The 19,495-nt window shown below is 48.6% G+C and overlaps 1 protein-coding gene across 24 annotated transcripts in view; it reads right to left on the bottom strand.

Moving 5' to 3' along the window:
• Positions 1-10,316: 10,316 nt before the first annotated feature.
• The window catches only part of ERC2 (ELKS/RAB6-interacting/CAST family member 2), a 1,007,328-nt gene continuing 998,149 nt past the window's right edge, over positions 10,317-19,495 (bottom strand). For 14 of the 24 annotated variants that reach the window (XM_051852275.2, XM_051852281.2, XM_051852283.2 and 11 more), the window contains one exon: positions 12,831-13,267. In XM_051852275.2, the coding sequence (XP_051708235.1) occupies positions 12,977-13,267 (291 nt within the window). In that variant the 3' untranslated portion in view covers positions 12,831-12,976. Of the gene's footprint in view, positions 13,268-19,495 lie in introns of all 24 variants that reach the window. The other 10 variants (XM_051852289.2, XM_051852290.2, XM_051852291.2 and 7 more) reach the window with 2 other exon arrangements.

The raw sequence follows: 19,495 nt of genomic DNA, 5'->3' as shown, positions 1-19,495 counted from the left end.
TCACCAGGGAAATTTACAGCCCCCAATATCCAGATCTGGAAACTGGTTATTAAACGTGGTTGAGCAAAAACCTGACGTGGCAAATGGGATCTGAAGCAGGGACCAGCTCGGCTGCCGCAGTGGGAGAATGGCTGGGAGTCAGCAAGTGATCCTCAATTTCATTTCAACAAACACTGTCATTGTTTGAGAGTGTTCCTGCTAATCATTGCATCACTTCCATTCGTTTAGGATCTATTATGTGGCTGGCATTGTGTGAGGTACACATTGGATTCTTGTTAAGAGAAAAAGAGAAAGAAAACTTTTGGGACTGAATTACAATTTTAGGTTGTGGGAACAACTCAGGCAGGGCAGCCAACCTAGGGTTACCTGTGTGGCATGTGGTGGAGAAGGGCGTTTTGAACTCCGATACACTCAGAGGTCTGGTGGGGAGCCCACGGCGGTGAAGCTGCGCAGGTGTAGCCTTTTCAAGAGCAATGAGGACAATGAGAGACAGCAAGTGCGAGGACACTTCAAAATGTCCCTGGAAAAAGGGTCTTAAAAAGTAAGTTCACTTGGGTGCCAAGACATCTGGAAACCCATACATTTTTTTTTAATAACAGGTGCTTTTTCATGAGCTTTTTGACGATGCCTTGGATGCATGCATTGCATTTTCCACAGACTTCTTGAAGCACCCTGGTATATATTTACGGCTCCCCCGAGCTCCAGACTCCCAGCTTACTACTACTGCTTACTCAAAAACTTAAAATTTCATTTATTTTATTTATTTGAGAGGAAGAAAGAGAGAGACACAGACAGAGAGACACAGAGCGAGCTGTCATCTAGTGGTTCACTTTCCAAATGCCTGTAAGGCCAGGGCTGGGCCACAGCCCGAATCAGGAGCCAGAAATTCAATCCAGGTCTCCCACGTGAGTGGCAGGGACTCAGTTGAACCATTACTGCTGCCTCCAGGGTCTGCATTAGCAGCAATCAGGAGCCTAACCAGGAATCAAATCCAGACGCTCCAGTCTCCAGTGTCGGAAGGAGGCGTCTTAACCACTATGCTAAATGCCCATGCTGGGTCAAATTTTTTTTTTTTTTTTTTTTTTTTTTACTAACCAAACAAGAAATACCTGAAGCCTATATTTAACCCACAGGCCCTAGTTTTCCAAACTCTGTGATTTGAAACTGAATTAAAATTAAAATTTGTAGTGTGCAACTTTAAAATGAGATATAAGATGCAGACAGCAAACTACTCAAGTTATAAGTATAGCGTTTAATACATTTTCACGGCCGGCACCGCGGCTCACTAGGCTAATCCTCCACCTTGCGGCACCGGCACACCGGGTTCTAGTCCCGGTCGGGGCGCCGGATTCTGTCCCGGTTGCCCCTCTTGCAGGCCAGCTCTCTGCTATGGCCAGGGAGTGCAGTGGAGGATGGCCCAAGTGCTTGGGCCCTGCACCCCATGGGTGACCAGGATAAGTACCTGGCTCCTGCCATCGGATCAGCGTGGTGCGCCGGCCGCAGCGCGCCAGCCGTGGCGGCCATTGGAGGGTGAACCAACAGCAAAGGAAGACCTTTCTCTCTGTCTCTCTCTCTCTCACTGTCCACTCTGCCTGTCAAAACAAACAAACAAAAAATACATTTTCACAAACTAAACCAAACCTGGGCCAGTACTTTGGTGCTGCAGGTTGAACTGTCGCCTGCAAGACCGGCATTCCATATCAGTGCTGGTTCCAGTTCCCTGCTAATGCACCTGGGAAGGCAGTAGAGGATGGCCCAGGTACTTGGGCCCCTGCCATCCACGTGGGAGACCCAGATGGAGCTTTGGACTCCTTGCTTTAGTCTGGCCCTAGCTGTTGCAGCCATTTGGGGAGTGAGCCAGTGGGTGGAAGATGGATCTCTCTCTCTCTCTCTCTCTTTTTAAAATAAATAAATAAAGCAAATTTTTTAAAAGGCACACACACACAAAAACAAATAACTCCTTTCCAGGTCAAGAATTCGGACTCCTAACCCCACAGATAAATTTTGTCATTTTCTTAGCTATGAATGGGATTCTCACAGCATATTTTTTCATTCATCTTGTGGCACATAACAATACTTCCTTCTGAAGAGCTTTCCTTCACAAATCTGTCACTTGATATAGTCACCTGGATACCTTATACCTGAGCAATTAAAGAGAAAAACTTCCTTCCCTGAACACAGCTTTTAAAACTTCAAATGAGGAGACCTAGGACTTTGTTCAAAGTGTGGGGTGAGTTTTGCTGTTAAGATATTTTTTCTAAACATTTTCTTATTTACTGTCCCTGACACCCCGTGTCAGGTATTAAATGGCTATATTAATAAAGTTTTTTTTTTTTTTTTTGACAGGCAGAGTGGACAGTGAGAGAGAGAGACAGAGAGAAAGGTCTTCCTTTGCCGTTGGTTCACCCTCCAATGGCCGCCGCGGTTGGCGCGCTGCGGCCGGCGCACCGCGCTGATCCGATGGCAGGAGCCAGGAGCCAGGTGCTTTTCCTGGTCTCCCATGGGGTGCAGGGCCCAAGCACCTGGGCCATCCTCCACTGCACTCCCTGGCCACAGCAGAGGGCTGGCCTGGAAGAGGGGCAACCGGGACAGAATCCGGCGCCCCTACCGGGACTAGAACCCGGTGTGCCGGCGCCGCTAGGCGGAGGATTAGCCTAGTGAGCCGCGGCACCGGCCTATATTAATAAAGTTGTATTCAGAAACAGAAACCCCGCCATACAGGGGATGTCAAAAATCTATAGCAAATGCATTAGGAAAGAACTGTGCATGGCTTTCAAAATTGTTTGGCCCAACTAAATGTATCTTTCAATTTCATTTTTCCATGAACCTTGTAAAGTACTCTGGTATGAACACATGCTTCTCCAAGAACAAGGCTAAATAATTATACTGGGGGGATTTCCATGGTGGTGGCTTTATGACAATCTGATGCTGTTTTCACTTGAACATACACCCTTGTTGCTCCTCTCCGGGTCCACACTCCATCGAAAGGAAGACTTAAAGCACTCTGTACAGCGTGCATCTTGCTGTGTGCCTTTCATGAGTGTCTGCCGAGCATCCATTCTCTCTTGGGACTGTACCTTTTCCCCTTTGTCAACCCCAAGGGTCCATGATGAGTAGGCCCTTGAAATCATTTTAGGTGGTCCATGGACACAACCTTAAATAACCCACAGCCTGGAGCCAGTGCTGTGGCAAACCAAGTTAAACCATCACCTGTGATGCTGGCATCCAAAATGGGCACTGGCTCATGTCCTTTTGGTTGAGCTCCCTGCGAATGGCATGGCAAAAGCAGAAGATGGCCCCTGTCGCTCCCCCTCTTCGTGGAGGAACGACACAGGACCCTGCGCTGTTCTTTCGTCTGCTCGGCCCTCCCCGGGTTTGCTGCTGGTTCTTCCTGGGTTGGCTACTGTCCCTTCCACCTCCGTGGAAGGGCGGTTCTCCCTGGCCACTTTCCCCACTTCCGCAGGGGAGCGGCACTCCGCCGGCCGGCTCTCTCGGGGGCTGCACAGGTGTTCCCCTTAGATGTTCCCCTTAGATGTTCCTGGTGCATGCCGTCTCTCTCCTCCTATATAGTCCTCTTCCACCAATCCCAACTCGGCTGCCCACACGCCGAGCACGCTGCTCTCCTCCAATCAGGAGCAAGTCCTACAGTTTATTGGCTGAACTGGAGGCAGCTGTGTAGAAGCTGTTTTCTTCTCTCCCAGCGCCATATTGTGGGAGAGCAGATGCATAGAATAAGTCTTAATTCCAGTAACAGTATAGTCCGAGTTGCTCCCCACAGATCCCTCTTTCTTTTTATTTTTTGGTGTTGATACGCGCCTGTCTTCGGTGTCCCGCGGCACACACTCTGCTCTACTTGCTAGAGTTGCCACAGGTTCTTACAAGTCCTATCAATCAGGCAAACCGAATCCGGGTCCTCTCTTCGCCATGTTGTGAGGAGGTTTTTAGGCGCTGATGCGTGCCTGTCTTCGGTGACCTGCGGCTCATACTCTGGTCGAGCCGCCTGCTGGTGCTTACCACCTTACTAATCAGGCAGACCGAATCCAAGCTCTCTCATTGCCATGTTGTGGGGAGGCCTATTGGTGTTGATTCGTGCCTATCTTCGGTGACCTGCAGCTCTTACTCTGGTCGAGCTGCCTACTGGTGCTTACCGCCTTACTAATCAGGCAGACTGAATCCAAGCCGTCTCATTGCGGTATTGTGGGGAGACTATTGATGTTAATAACGTGCCTGTCTTCGGTGACCTGCGGCGCATAAGCTGCTAGCCGCCCGCAGGTGCTCATCGCCTCACTAATCAGGCAGACCGAATCCAAGCCTTCTCATTGCAGTATTGTGGGGAGGCCTTTCTATTTCTCTATTTCTCTATCTCCGGGCATTCCTATTTCTCCCATTTTACTTCTGTCTGCCAACATTCCTATTTCTCTCATTTTACTTCTAAACTTGTGTTTCTCTTATCCCTGCGGCTTCCCGGCACCCGCCCCGAGGCTGCTTCTCAGCGGCTTCCCGGCTGAGCCACTTCAGCCCGCTTCTCTTATCTGCGCGGCTTCGCTGCTCTGCGCGGCTCGGCTTCGCGCGCACACTCCGCGGTCTCGCACTAGCCCAGCGTTCCCTATCTACTTGTGCCCCGCATGCTCTCTCTGCGTGCGGCAGCCTCCGCGAGTCACACAGCGTAGCTTATGTCTCCGCCACTAGCATTCAATCCAAGTTCCCCGGGCTAACCTGGCAAATTCAACCCAGCTCACGTCTCCGCCCCACGATTTGGCTTCCCGTCCTTTGCTCCCCGGGCTAATCAGACGGATCCCAATCGGGCTTACGTTTCCGCTTCTGGTTTTAACTTTTCGCCCCCTATTCCCGGGCTAACTTGAGAATCCCAAAGTGGCTTTCGTCTCTGCCTCGGCCTGCCCCCTGCGGCTTCAATTTCCCTAACATTTTTCTCTACCCGGTATGTTTCCCTAAGTTTTCTTCCAACAATATTCCTCCCTCATTTCTCCTGGCCTCTCCCCACAGTCTGCATCCGAGTCTGTTTGTTCTAGCTTTCACTTTCGCTTTCGACCTTAGAGATTTCTCCCAGCTTCCCCCCGTAGTCCGTATCCGAGTCTATGCCTAGGCTTTCAATAGCTTCTTCCGGCACCTTTTTCATCCGGCTTTTCCCTAGGCTGTTTGCTAATCTCTCTCTCTGGTATTTTCCCATTTCTTCCCGTTTCTTCCCTCCTAAGTTTCCTATCCGAGTCACGGCACCATTATGTCGCTCCCCCTCTTCGTGGAGGAACGACACAGGACCCTGTGCTGTTCTTTCGTCTGCTCGGCCCTCCCCGGGTTTGCTGCTGGTTCTTCCTGTGTTGGCTACTGTCCCTTCCACCTCCGTGGAAGGGCGGTTCCCCCTGGCCACTTTCCCCACTTCCGCAGGGGAGCGGCACTCCGCCGGCCGGCTCTCTCGGGGGCTGCACAGGTGTTCCCCTTAGATGTTCCCCTTAGATGTTCCTGGTGCATGCCGTCTCTCTCCTCCTATATAGTCCTCTTCCACCAATCCCAACTCGGCTGCCCACACGCCGAGCACGCTGCTCTCCTCCAATCAGGAGCAAGTCCTACAGTTTATTGGCTGAACTGGAGGCAGCTGTGTAGAAGCTGTTTTCTTCTCTCCCAGCGCCATATTGTGGGAGAGCAGATGCATAGAATAAGTCTTAATTCCAGTAACAGTATAGTCCGAGTTGCTCCCCACAGGCCCCAGTGTTTGGGCCCCAGCAACCACATGGAAGAGACCTAGATAAAGCTCCTGGCTCCTGGCCTTGGCCTGGCCCAGCCCCAGTTGTTGTGACCATCTGGGGAGTGAACCAGCAGATGGAAGTTCTCTGTCTCTTCCCCTCTCTCTGTAACTCTGCGTTTCAAATAAGTAAATCTTAAAACAAAACAAAACACCTATAGCCTGGAGCCACAGGGTTAAATATTCTTCAGTGGTCATTTTCCATCCTTTTGATTCTGTAACAAGGCCCTAGAAACCCTCTGTACCTTTGCCAATCTCCCCTTGACCAAGAAAAAGAAGGCCTTGGGCTCAGAGCTCCTCCTTTGTTGTTTTTAATTCTTTTATTTGGGGACATCTGTTTATGTACAAAAAATTCTTTCTTATTGATGAGGGTGGGATTGTTTAACTTCAAATGAATTGCTTAAGTCAAACTACATATTGTTTTCAGGCACAGCACACACTGGCAGAGTGGCATTCGAATGACCGAAGTTGGGAACCAATGGCCAATAGCATTAGGCCCCTACCCGCTAGTGTGGCAGCCAAAGCCCTCCTTCACCCGAGACACCTGTTCAGTCCCATCGCCAGATGTCCCATCCATCTGCAACCCCCTGGATGACCAAGGACACTTGGGAAGCCACAAATGCTGATGCCCAGGGACTGAGGGCTTAGAAGAAATGTGAGAAGCCCATGGGTAGCAAGGTGGAATCCAAGGTACAAGCACAGCCATCCTGTCCCTGTAGGGGACTGGCTCCAGGACCCCTGAGGATAAGAAGAATCTACAGAGGCTCAAGTCCTATATATAGGGCAGTGTGATATTTGCTATTTTTCTTTAAACTTATTTACTTATTTGAAAGGCAGAGTTACAGAGAGGCAGAGGCAGGGAGAGAGAGAAAATTTCATCTGTTGGTTCACTCCCCAAATGGCTGCAAAGGCCAGAGCTTGGATGATCCAAAGCCAGGAGCCAGGAGTTTATTTTGGGTCTCCCATGTTCCAAAGCCAGGAGCCAGGAGTTTATTTTGGGTCTCCCATGTGGGTACAGGGGCCCAAGGACTTGGCCCATCTTCCACTGCTTTCCCAGGCCACAGCAGAGAGCTGGATCAGAAGTCGAGCAGCCAGGTCTTGAACCGGCGTCCATATGGGAGGCCGGCACCGCAGGCAGAGGCTTTACCCAGTACGCCACAGCGCCTGCCCCAATATTTGCTTATAATCTACCCACATCATCCTGTATACTTGCAATCATCTCTAGATTAATTATAATACCTCATACAACATAAATGCTAGGTAAAAAGTTGTTATACTGCATTATTCATGGAATAAGTACAAGGGAAAAAGTCTATCCATGTTCAGCAAACAATTTTTTGAACCTTTTTTGATCAGCTATTGTCTATATCTAAGGATGCGGGATCCACAGACAGAGGGTCCCCATACTACACCTTGTCTAGGCCCCCATGCCACGTGTGGCTTGACCTCCACTGTGTGGTGGTGCACTCTCTTGCCCTACAGGTCAACCGCATCGGTCAATGATGAAGCAGCCAGTTCCTTTTGGGCTGTGAGCCGCATAGATACCAGATGGCACCTGGAAGCACTACTGGGTAGGTGCAGGTGGGGTTTGCATCCTAGCCTTGTGTCTAAAGCCTCTGACCTGGGGCCCAATACGTCCCCTAAGTGCAGGGGCTTGCTGAGCATGGGGCTCCAGGCCTGGATCCACTACTTACCACCTGGGGGCCCCTGACTGGGGCATGTCAGCTCACTGGGCCTCCTTTTCCCCATTGCAAGGGCAGACAAGAGTGTATGCCTCATGGGATTGCTGTGAGGATAAATGAGACCACGTAAGCACAGCATCTAGCAGTGACTAAGCCCTCTGTAAGTGCATACCCTTTCTAGCCATGGCTGTGGGCTCCCATCTCCTATACTGCAGAACTGGCTTCGTGACAGTACCTACCTAGGAGGACTGTTGCCAGGACCAAAGACTCCACGCATGTAAGTCCATTGCACCATGGCCTGGCTCCTCACACTCAATAACATCCAATTATCTATCATTCAGGTTTACTTATTAGTAGTATAATTAAGATCAGCACTTGCAAGAATTAAAATCTCTCCAGTCTTTTGTAACGGCAGTTCACAGATATTAGAAAAGTTTCAAGAATAGCACAATTAAGTCCATGTATTCTGATGGAACTCAATTTGAATTCAGCAGTGTGCAGGCTGCTACCCTCTGATCCAAAAGGCAAGAAGCAGAGGTCCCATCTGGCCAGCTGGGTTTACATAACCAGGCCTGACTGCAAGCCGGCTGCTCCAGGAAGTTCTATGAGGTAAGAAATTCTTGTCCAACAAAAGTTCTCTTTCTATGAAAAGTCAACGGAATGAAAAGGGCAAACAGCTTTGCAAGTCCCCCAAAAGGTACCTGACTGTGCGGGAATTTCACACCTGGTGGCTCTAAGCCCATAAAGCACAGAAACTAAACAAGACTTCCCCCGAGTTGTCAAGGGCCAACTGGAGGGGGATTTTGTCCCTTCCTCTCCTTCCTGGACAGCCTTCAGGGACACATATTCCCATTTCCGGAGAACTGCGGACAGTTTTGGATTGTCCCAAACTCACACCAGCCACCTCCAAATGCACCCCACCTTCCTCATCAGGCCAAATGAAGATGGCAGATTCTATGGCATCCAACACACTTCCTAGCTCTATAATCGATGGCTCGCAGAGATCAGTCCTGGTGGCAGAACTGGACATTCAGTCCCTGGAATGTCCTTCCAACCTGTAAAGGAAGCAGAGTGAGCTCTGTGGGCTTGACAAGGACATCTGGCCAGGAGGTTCTCCACTGGGTCCGCAGGCAGACTGTGAAGGCTGGAGAGCTCCTGCACGATTATCATGTGTATGTGTGTGCACTCACATCCAAGCAGTGGTAGTGCTATGAGTTTTGCCTGCCCAACTTTCCTGATATACTCCCCCAGAAGAGACTTACTGGACACTACCCTGTCCTACATCCAGTGAGCCTGTCCATCATGCACACTCACCCTCCCAACATCCTTGACAAAAGGTAATTGCATTCTTGCTCCAAAAAGAGCCAATAAAGGTCCTGTTAGGAGAATGGACATGGATCCTGGGAGAGAAAGAGAGAGTCTCTCCTCTAAAAAATAAACAACAAAACAAAGTACTCAAAGCTGTTGGGAGTCACCTTTGCCACCAGCTGGAGAGAGCTTAGTGGGATCTAAAGCAACCCAGTGGAAAGTACAGAGGAAAACAGGAAGAGAAGTAACAGGGGCAAAGGAACAGAGAGGGAGAGAGGGAGGGGCAGGTGAGACCGAGGGAGAGGGAACTGGGGTGGGTATTGTGGCACAGCTGCTTGGAGACCTGAATCACATACTGGAGAGCCTACACTTGAGCTCCACCTCGGCCTGCAGATCCAGCTCCCTGCTAACGTCCCTGGGAGGCAGCACCTTGTGGCCCAGGTTTTTGGGTTCCTGTCACCCACGTGGGTGACCCTGATGGAGTTCCTGACTCCTGGCTCCTGGCTTTGGCCTGGCCTACCCTGGTTAATGCAGATATTTGGGGAGTTAACCAGCAGATGGAAGATGTATCTATAAAAAAAAAAAAAGATCTGTTTATTAGACATGCAGAGTGACAGAGAGAAAGGGAGAGATACAGAGAAAGAGACTTTTCATATTCTGGTTCACTTCCCAAATGGTTCCAACAGCCAAGGATTGGCCAGGCTAAAGCCAGGAGCCTGGAACTCCATCCAGGTCTCCCACACGGGTGCAGGGGCCCAAGCATTCGGGCCGTCTTATGTTACTTTCCCAGACACATTAGTAGGAGCTGGATAGCGAAGAGAGCAGCTGGGGCTTGAACCTCCACTCTGATAGGGGATGCCAGGTGTCATGCCAGCTGGCGCCACGGCTCACTAGGCTAATCCTCCGCCTTGTGGCACCGGCACACCGGGTTCTAGTACCGGTCGGGGCGCCGGATTCTGTCCCGGTTGCCCCTCTTCCAGGCCAGCTCTCTGCTGTGGCCAGGGAGTGCAGTGGAGGATGGCCCAAGTGCTTGGGCCCTGCACCCCATGGGAGACCAGGAAAAGCACCTGGCTCCTGCCATCGGATCAGTGCAGTGTGCCGGCTGCGGCGGCCATTGGAGGGTGAACCAACGGCAAAAGGAAGACCTTTCTCTCTGTCTCTTACTGTCCACTCTGCCTGCCAAAAAAAAAAAAAAAAAAAAAAAAAGAAGGGATACCAGGTGTCACAGCAGCAGCTTAACCTGCTGCATCGCAACGCTGGCCCCACAAATACAAATCTTCTAAAAAGAAGAAGAGGGGAGAGAGGGAGGGAGGTGGAGGGGAGAGGGTTAATGATGGAGAGAGAGGGAAAGAGGTAGGGGAGGGCAAGAGGAGGGAAAGGGGGAAGGAAGGAAAAGGGGCAGTAGTGCCAAAGGCTTAATCTCTTCATTTGAATCACTAACTCCAGCCAGACATAAAGAAAGATATCTGTGAGCCAAGGACTTCCCTTTTTTTTGGTCCTTTTTTCCTCAACCCCCAACACATTAGAAACCACCACAACTGGAGCATCAGAGACGGAATGGACTCACGTCAGAAAGAAACAAGGTTTATTTGATGAATATAAATAAGGCGATCAGCACAAAGTACTTCTCAAACACATGATAACAAGGTCATGAACTGTACACACTGCTTACGCTGTACTTCTACTAGACACGAGGTTACAATGACTGGCTAATACATGCCCACTGGAAGTTTCGAGGATTCCTTAGTTTTATTTATTTTTGTCATATCGATGTCCATAATCACATGGTCAATATCACAACCCACATGCCACTCACTTGGAGAAATATTACAAGAAGCACTATCAAACGAGGGTCTCAGGGAGTTAGATACACCGCCCCCGGCAGCATTCAAAGACCACTCTGCACAAGAACACTGCGGATAGAGCTCACGTCAACACGTTTGAGGTCTCATCAGAACCTGCTGAAAAAGGAAGTTGAAACCCACTTTCTAAATGAAAGTTGACACGCTGTTAACGTGCATACTGGATACACAAAACTCATTAAGTACAAAATTGAGACTGTACATGGAGATCAAGTGGGGTAGAAGGTACAAGCCTGCTTTTGCCCAAAGTAAGACCAACTTCTCTTAATCGTTAGCCCCAACTTTCTCCAGCTACCTTATGATCAGAAGGGAATCTGCCAAAGTTTGTGCAAAGGAAATACCTTCCCTAGCATCACAGTGTTTGCTGTAAACCCAGAGACTCTTTGATAGGGTGTGAAAAGGGATTTTTGGGGGGTAATACTGAAATATCAGAGAATAGTACAAGAAGTGAGAAATGATGCTATGTTGGATAGAATTTTAAGTTTTCAGGGACTAAGTGATAAGCCCCCATCAAGGTGAGATCAATAATACTTTTAATCAACCAAAGTGGGGCAAAAACATGATCCCCTAAATAATAGCTGTGACAAAATTGGCACATACGTAGAAATAGATAGCCACACACAATTGGTTGTTTTGTTTGTTTCAAGGACTCTATTTGACCTATTGGAATTTCTACTTCCTACTTCAAGTATTCAGCTGCAGAGTTCAGGTCGGGACCTGGTTATGGAGGCAGTGAGGACCGCCCCTTGAGGACACCCAAACTGTCCACGGGGACTCATCTGTGGCCCGGGTTTCCAGTGTGACATCATGTCACCATGTAAGCTTGCAAAGAACTCTGTTTACTTCTTCAACCAACACCTAGATCTCTTTGATAGTTAAAGGACAAACGTTTTAAACATGAACATATTTGGATTGTTTAGGCGACACGTAAGCTTTATGTAGTTTGCTTTACTCACTGACAAGAACAAAGCCAGAAGCAAGAAACCTGCGTGACTACGTTACTCCCAATGCACCAAGCAGAGGTGCAAGTTGGAGCTGGTTTCCTCTTCCTCAATAAATAAGGAGTTTGTCTTTTAAATATCTCTATGGCTCACAAGAGAGGCTCAGAGTTAATTGCACCAACGTTTTAAAAAGTAAGAGTAATGACTAAATTCAATGCAAGACCTCAGGGACATCTGTTTGGAATCCCTTCCACAGCAGCAAAGAAAGACAACTCTATTGATTAAGGCCACTCATGCTTAAATTCATTGTTTATCCTTTAAAAAAAAAAAAGCGGGTTTTCACCTCCCACTTGCATACATGTGGAAGGGTTGCTTCCAGTGACAAGAAAATGGGTCCATACAAGAGTTGTAGCTGTTTGCCAGGTTTGGTCATGAGTGCCACGGAGTTAGAACAAGTTGAATGTTTTTAATCATCTTCAGTGGCAGCGTTAGGAGCTTCATTCTCCTTAGTACCATGTCACTGGATGTAAAAGACCTTAAAATTCGGTCTCCTCCCCTGGCATGTGCTTTAAAGAATGAACTCTGTATCCACAGACATGTCGTGTAGAGCTATATACAGGTACACAGCTTTTGTGACTGTTCCTCATTCAGCAATGTGTTCATGTTTGGTGCTGAGAATGCTTTGGAATCCATGTTGGAGACATTGAAAAAAAAAAGAACAAAAACGAGAAATGACCTTTCGTTTACAGGAGACCTAAGCTTACACTGTTTGCACAGCATTTGGATCTTGACATGTGAACGAGTCCCAGCTTCTTCGTGGAGACCTGCATGTACTAGAGAGGTAACAGCCTGAGGCGGCGTCAGGTCCAGCCGTGCGGATGCACGGAACCGCGGAGGGGGTGTGCAGGGGCCCCAGGCTCTCGCCATGCTCCAGTACATAAGCAGGGAGATAAAATGATGAGTGACCAATTTAGATGTGCCATGCATTGTCAGAGACACACACCATGTTCTCATAAGGCGATTTCTTGGCAAGTAGTGGTTAAAAATTGATTTCATTTCCAACCTGGCCCAGAGGTAACTACTGGTGATACCATCAAAATGAGGTTCTTCGAACAGCGGATTAAAGAAATAGAGGAGGGTAAAGGCTCGCACTTTTTGGTGTTTTGGTTGCTTTGTCAATCACTCCACACACTGCGGTATCCACACACTTCCAACACCACCCACTCACTGGGAATTCACACTGCTTGATAATCGACTGCACTAGGAATGACCACTGAGACAGAACCCGCGGCATCACTGGGGATGAAGCAAGTTGTCCAACGGAAGCTGAATTCAGACTTCAAAGTCCATGGAGTTCAACTTATCCAATGACGTTTAAGGAAAACAAATAAAATGTTAACAAACAATGACACTCGAAAGAGATGATCACATTTCAAATGCCCAAATCCCAGCCCCCAAAAGCAGAGGGTCTGTCCTTTCTTCTCCTCCTCTGCCTTCTTCCTTCCCACCACATCCGAATCCATGAGAAGTGACACGAGATGGCGCAGAAAATAGTAAACTGAACAGAATCACACTCAGGACTGACAGTGAACGCTCCCCTCCGGTCCTGGTGAGCCGCTCCGGGTGGTGCTGGACAGTGCTGAGAGCTGCACCGCCACAGATTAGCAGAATATTGCTGCAGAGCTGCCTTTTCCTTTTATTCAGCCCTTCTGATAGCTGCAACAAGAAAGCATATCATTTAGCAGAGGAAGAAACCCACCAGGCTAGCTGCGATCACCCAGACAGAGCCCGCCCACTCCTCAGCCCTGCACCCGCCTCTCCAACACTCTCTTCGGTTGGGCTTGGGTGGAGATGGGGAGAGGGGTTGCGGGGGGTGGGGGGGAGAAGCACAGAAGGACAAAACAAACAGAGAGAAACCATGTCCCAGAAATGTATCTGAGAAAAAAGTGCTTTCAAAGTAAGCCACAGAGATGTGCTAATGTATCTTGGAATACACAAAGAAATGGAACGGAATAGGCCTGAACTTTCTAGCGATTATGTCTGCACTATCAGATTATGGGTCAATGTTTTGCTCTCTTTACTACAATGCCTGTGGTTTAAAAAAAATCTTTTAAAGATTTATTTTAATGATTCGAAAGGCAGAGCAGCAGGGAGAGAAGGAGAAACAGAGAGAAAGATATCTGCTTCACTCCCCAGATGGCTGCAACAGCCTGGGCTGGACCAGGCCAGAGCCAGGAGGTTGGAACTCCATCTGGGTTGCCCATGTGGGTAGCAGGGACCCAAGTATGTGGTCCATCATGTGCTGCTTCTCCTGGAACAGCAGCAGGGGGCAGGATCAGAGGCAGAGCAGCCAGGACGCACACTGGCGCTCCAGAATGGGATGCCGACGTTGCAAGCAGTGGTTTAACCAGTTGCATCGCAACACCAGCCTCTGAAATTATTTTTGAGTTTGACTTTACAAAGATGAGAGAGCTAAAGATGGTTAAGACTCCAAGAACTTAACATTGACCTAAAAACCAACGAAGAGCAACAATGCAAAAGGAAACTGGACCCAGCAGTTCCACGCCTAGGCACAGACCCAAAGTAACTTAAAAAACAGATGCCGTACACAAATAGTTGTAAAATCATTATTCACAATAGCCAAGCATTCACCAACAAGTGAGTGGACAGACACAATGTGGTATATGCAGATGATGACTGGTGTAGTATTCAGCTATAAAAAGAATGAAGTTCTGACACACGCTACAACATAGATGAACCTTGAAGATGCGCTAAGTGAAAATGATCAGACACAAAAGCATGATTCCACTTACAGGAAATATCTAGGACAGACAACTCATCGATGAGTAGAAGTGCATTAGAGGTGAGCAGGGCCAGGGTTGACGGGGATGGGTACCCCCCAACCCCAGTTCTTTGTCCCTGGGACAGTGTTTCTGTTTGGGGTGAAATGAACAGTAGTGATGGCTTACAACTCCGTGGAGGTATGCAGGTACACATTGCTGCTGCAAAGTACTCTCAAAATACTTAAACTGATCAGTTTTCCATTATGTGCATTTTGCTACAATAGAAACATCTTTTAAAAGATCATCTCCACAGCCACTAACTTGTGCTCATGCCTCATGTCAAACATACAGGAGCAGGCCATCCATTTGCATATTTCATGCCCTGGGGAACAGGTATCCAGAAGCACCCTAAATTCTCTGTGGGGCCCAATGAAGGGTCCTGGGTGTGGTAAACGAGTGCAGCCCCCGGGGAGGCAGCCACGGACTGGTGAGAAGAGGGCACCATCCTGCCCTGGCCCCGCACCCCAGGACTCTCCTTCCTGCTGATGCTGAGCTCTGTGTGCCGGGGCCATTATCACTCACAGATGGCCCCTGAGTGCCCTGGCGTTTCCGGGCACACGTCGGGAGTGTGGCTATCTGGGGAATATGGGAGGGAGGGGAAAGATCAAACACATATACTCACACGTACACAAGCCACTTTTTATATATAGCCTGAGCTGTCTGATCTGGTGGTTGGAACACAGCATTTCTCGAGTCACACTGCCTAATGAGAACACCAAAGATCCCAGTGTCTGCACAGGTAGGCAGCTATTTCAAGCCATCATTAAGCAGTGCAAATGAAATATGTGGCTTGGATAAACTCTGCTAATTCATACTCTGAGGAGTTTGGTGTAACCCTTCTGGTTAAGAAACTTGAATCGGGGCAAAAAAAAAAAATGACTTTTGCAGAGCCAGAAAGTTAGGGAGTTCCTACAGCAGATCATATTACTCATTCTGGCACATAAAATCTCTATAAACTGTGTATGAAAATTGTAAGTCAGAGCACGCTTTCTGTTTCATGAGCTGTGCATAGCTCTAATTCTTTTGTGCATTAAGCATTTCTTAATCATCTTTTTAAAGGGCTGGTCAATATATTAAAAGGCCACATGATTAAAAGGTAAAGAGAAACCCAAAGTAGTATTAAAATGCACCGGTCATTTTTTTACAGATGGGGAAGCGAGTGAAAGATAATTACAGCGAATGTCCAATGTCCTTGATGTTTTTCCAAGATAAAGTAGCAAAGAACAATCATTTATTCAGTTGTGAGAAAGGTTTCCAGCTGGGTAACAGGTCACAGGCAGAACGGCCCCTCTCTATTGCCGGGACACTGGTTGGGGGTGAGGTTTATGCTGTAGGCAAGAGAACTCTCCAAAAGTGTGGCCACTCCCTCCATCAACAATCCATTCACCAGGAGGCCTCAATGGGCTGGCAGGGGAAGAAGACCAAGCACCCTCAATGACATGGGCAGAGCTGGAAATGCAGATGCCCTTGTTGAGGAGCAAACACAGGGTTTAATAAAATAGAAAAAGGCATCCTGGCCTCCAGTAAGGAGGCAAAGTTGACCCCCACCCACCCCTCCACCCTGCAGCGGGAGGATTCCCTGGCCAGTCGTGCCTTACCTGGAGGGTCACAGTGGGCCCCAGCCCTCTGCAGTCCCACCTGCCTGCATTCTCCTGGGGAGCTGGGGGTGACGTCCACTGTGTCCTGCCTTCCCCTTTTACACTTTACAGCCCCAGTTTACAACCCCATTTACAATGCCTCTACCCTCAGGATGGAGGGACTCCTGGCCATGTGGCCCAGGCCCCATCTGGCCCCCTCTCTCTCCAGTCCTCTCTTACCCCACATTCTGCTCTCCACACTCCTCCTACGCTGCACTTACTTCTGCTTTCTTAAATCCTTCTTCCCTTCTTATCTCACAGGCCCTGACACTTAGCTCTGGAGCTGGCTGTCCCCGATCCCACTTCAGTCTCAGCTTAGACACGTGTCTCCACAGAGAGTCCCCCCCACACGGCAGTGTCCCTTCTGGGGAGCTGTCTGAACCTGCACAGTCTACTGTGGTAGCCACTGGCCACGTGGGGCCGCTGAGCAGTAGAGACGTGGCTGCCCCAGATCGAGATACAATGCAAGTACAAAAATCTACAGATTTTAGTATGAAAAAAGGAATATAAATGATCTCAGTAACAAATTGCTTATATTGCTTCATGTTAAAAATCATATTTTTGATACGTGGGATCAAATAAAAATCTATTTCCACTCATTCCACCGGTTTCCCATTCCTATTTAAAACATGGTTACTAGTGGACTAAAAACTAGAGCTGCGGCATGCATAGTATTTCTATTGAACTGCCTGGTCTAGGCTCTAAGCTCTATGAGGAGGCAGCTGGTCTGCCTTGTTTAGCACCCTTGTGCCTTGTACAGCTCCAGGGACAAGCAGATTCACTTATTCCACAGACATCACAGAGCCAAATCCTCGAGCCAGCCCATAGTTCCTAGGTTTCCCACCCTAGTCCCAGACAACCTATCTGATGGCCATGATTATGTTGCCTTGTGGACGGAATGGAGGCCTGTGAACAGCTGACTTGACCTGAATGCAGAAGAACTGAGGCTATCTGATCTAATGACAGGAGCTCGCTCTAATAGCAGGCTTGTCTTCTGCTGCGCACAGGACGAAGTCAGGGAACTCTGAAACCTGAAAGGGATTCCCTGTGCTGAGATGGAGGGAGCAGGGGACAAGGGCCTGAGAACCTAGAAGGAGGGAGTGGGGTCTGGCCCCTAGCTGACAGTCAGCAAGGAAACAGGGCTTCCGTCCCACAGCCACAGGAACTGAATCCTGTCAAAGCCTCAGTGAGCTTGGACGAGGCATGCTTCCCCAGAGCAAAGCCCACGATGGGCTCTGGTTTTCTGAGCTCTCTGCAGAGGACCCAGTTGAGCACAGTTGGGTTTCCAGCCTCTCTGCAGAACTGTGAGATAATCAATGGACATTATTTTCAGCCACTGAACTTGTGCTGCAGCAATAGAAAACTAACAGAGCGCTGATCTGTGTCAGGTGACACGCCTGGTGCTGGGCCAGCGGACAAGGGAAAGGACAGACAAGATTCATGCCCTCCTGGAAAGACAGACAATTCAATACATAGACGCACAACTCAAGAAATGAATAAGGTGATTAAAATCTAGAGCATGAAGGGTGCTGTTTAAGAGGTAATAAATGATATAGATCTCTATTTTTTTTTTTTTTTGATAGGGAAAGATGTCTACAACTTCTCAGAGAAGAAAGTAGGTTACCATTTTGTATGTACACCTCCATCTCACTTTTTAAAATTTATTTATTTATTTATTTTTGACAGGCAAAGTGGACAGTAAGAGAAAGAGACAGAGAGAAAGGTCTTCCTTTTTGCTGTTGGTTCACCCTCCAATGGCAGCCGCGGCCGGTGCATAGCGCTGATCCGATGGCAGGAGCCAGGTACTTATCCTGGTCTCCCATTGGGTGCAGGGCCCAAGTACCTGGGACATCCTCCACTGCACTCCCTGGCCACAGCAGAGAGCTGGCCTGCAAGAGGGGCAACCGGGACAGAATCCGGCACCCCAACCGGGACTAGAACCCGGTGTGGCGGTGCCGCAAGGTGGAGGATTAGCCTAGTGAGCAGCGGCGCCGGCTCCATCTCACTTTTGTATCCAGACACTCATAAACAAAAGCATTTGCCATTACATATACCAGAATATCATCCATATTTATCTCTCGGTAGTATCTTAAAATTTCACCTTTAGAATTTTTTTGTTTGCTTGCAGTTTTTGGACACGTTGAACCAAACAACGTGTAACCAGTATTATACTAAAATACAAAGGGATTTCCTTTGTAGAAAGCGATGTGTGCCAGGTGGAAGTGACACTCTGGCCTTGGCTTAGGTTGGGGTGCCTGGCCAGCTCTGCACCCCAGCGAGATGTCGCCCAGCACCCGTGCCCAGGAGCGCAGCCTATAAATGTGCAGTGTCTCACAAATATTCCTTCAGACTGTTTTTCTTTGGAATAAAGACACCTGCCCGCTTATGGCTTTCTTCTCCTGCCCTTTCAGTAGTGATTTGCAGAAACAGGCTGGGGGAAAGCGGTCTTTGGTAAACACGGAGGGGTTAAAGGGGAAACTGTTTAATAACAGTAGTAAAACGCAGGCTATTTTTGACATCTGCGTTAATGTCCATTATGCTCCATGTGCTTTCCAAATGTGTGCAGTGTGCCCCCAGGTACAGAAACAGACACCCATTCACAGCGGTTTTGGATGCCCCTAACGCGTTGCACATGGTGCCCACGTAACCAGCGAGACCCTGATAGACTAATTAGCGCACTCGGAGAAGAGGTTCTCCTTCTGGGGGCAGCCGGCGTCAAGGCAGGACAGCTCCACAGAGAAACTCGCGGAAAGCCCAACAGAGTGGTTAGTGCTTAAAAAAAAAAAAAAATCTATAACTACATCTGTGTTATTACTTAACATCTTTTAAAACCGGGCGGAATGGGCTTCCCATTTTCCTCATGAAGATTTATTTATTATTGTTGTGATCAAAGTGGCAACAAATTATGTTAAATCATTTAATTTTCCTGATAGGAGCAACCACCTTGAAGCCGTAATTCAAAAATATGACTGGAGAGCAACATTTTACCTTGAGCTTGGCCTCCTGCAGCTCCACAGGGCAATAAAATGTAACACTTCAGAGCCCAAAGGGCTGGGGGCTGGGGCTGGGGCTGGGGCTGGGGCTGGGGCTGGGGCTGGGGCTGGGGCTGGGGCTGGGGCCGGGGGCTGGGGTGGGCCCTCCAGCCCTGTGTAGGCTGCTGTTAGGGACAGCAGAGCTCATGGAGAGGCAGCGGCTGCGGGAGTCTGTATTTCATCTTCTGTTCCCGTGTGCTGGGTGTGACTCACCCATAATATTTTAAATGAAGGGATTCAGATTGATATGTGATGTGTACATCACAATGGCAGCCTCTACTGCTTTGCCTCCTTAGGATTTATTTTTGTCATGATTACGGTGGTCAGAATTATTCATAGCAAACGTTTGGTGCGTGCTGTCTGCTACTGCTCTCCCTGCTTTCGCAAGAGTTATCTTAAACAAGTTGGCAGCGCCATGGTGCCGGTCCGGTA

This window comes from Oryctolagus cuniculus, chromosome 10, assembly GCF_964237555.1.
Source record: "Oryctolagus cuniculus chromosome 10, mOryCun1.1, whole genome shotgun sequence".
NCBI lineage: Eukaryota > Metazoa > Chordata > Mammalia > Lagomorpha > Leporidae > Oryctolagus > Oryctolagus cuniculus.
This window is presented reverse-complemented; position numbering and strand designations above follow the sequence as displayed.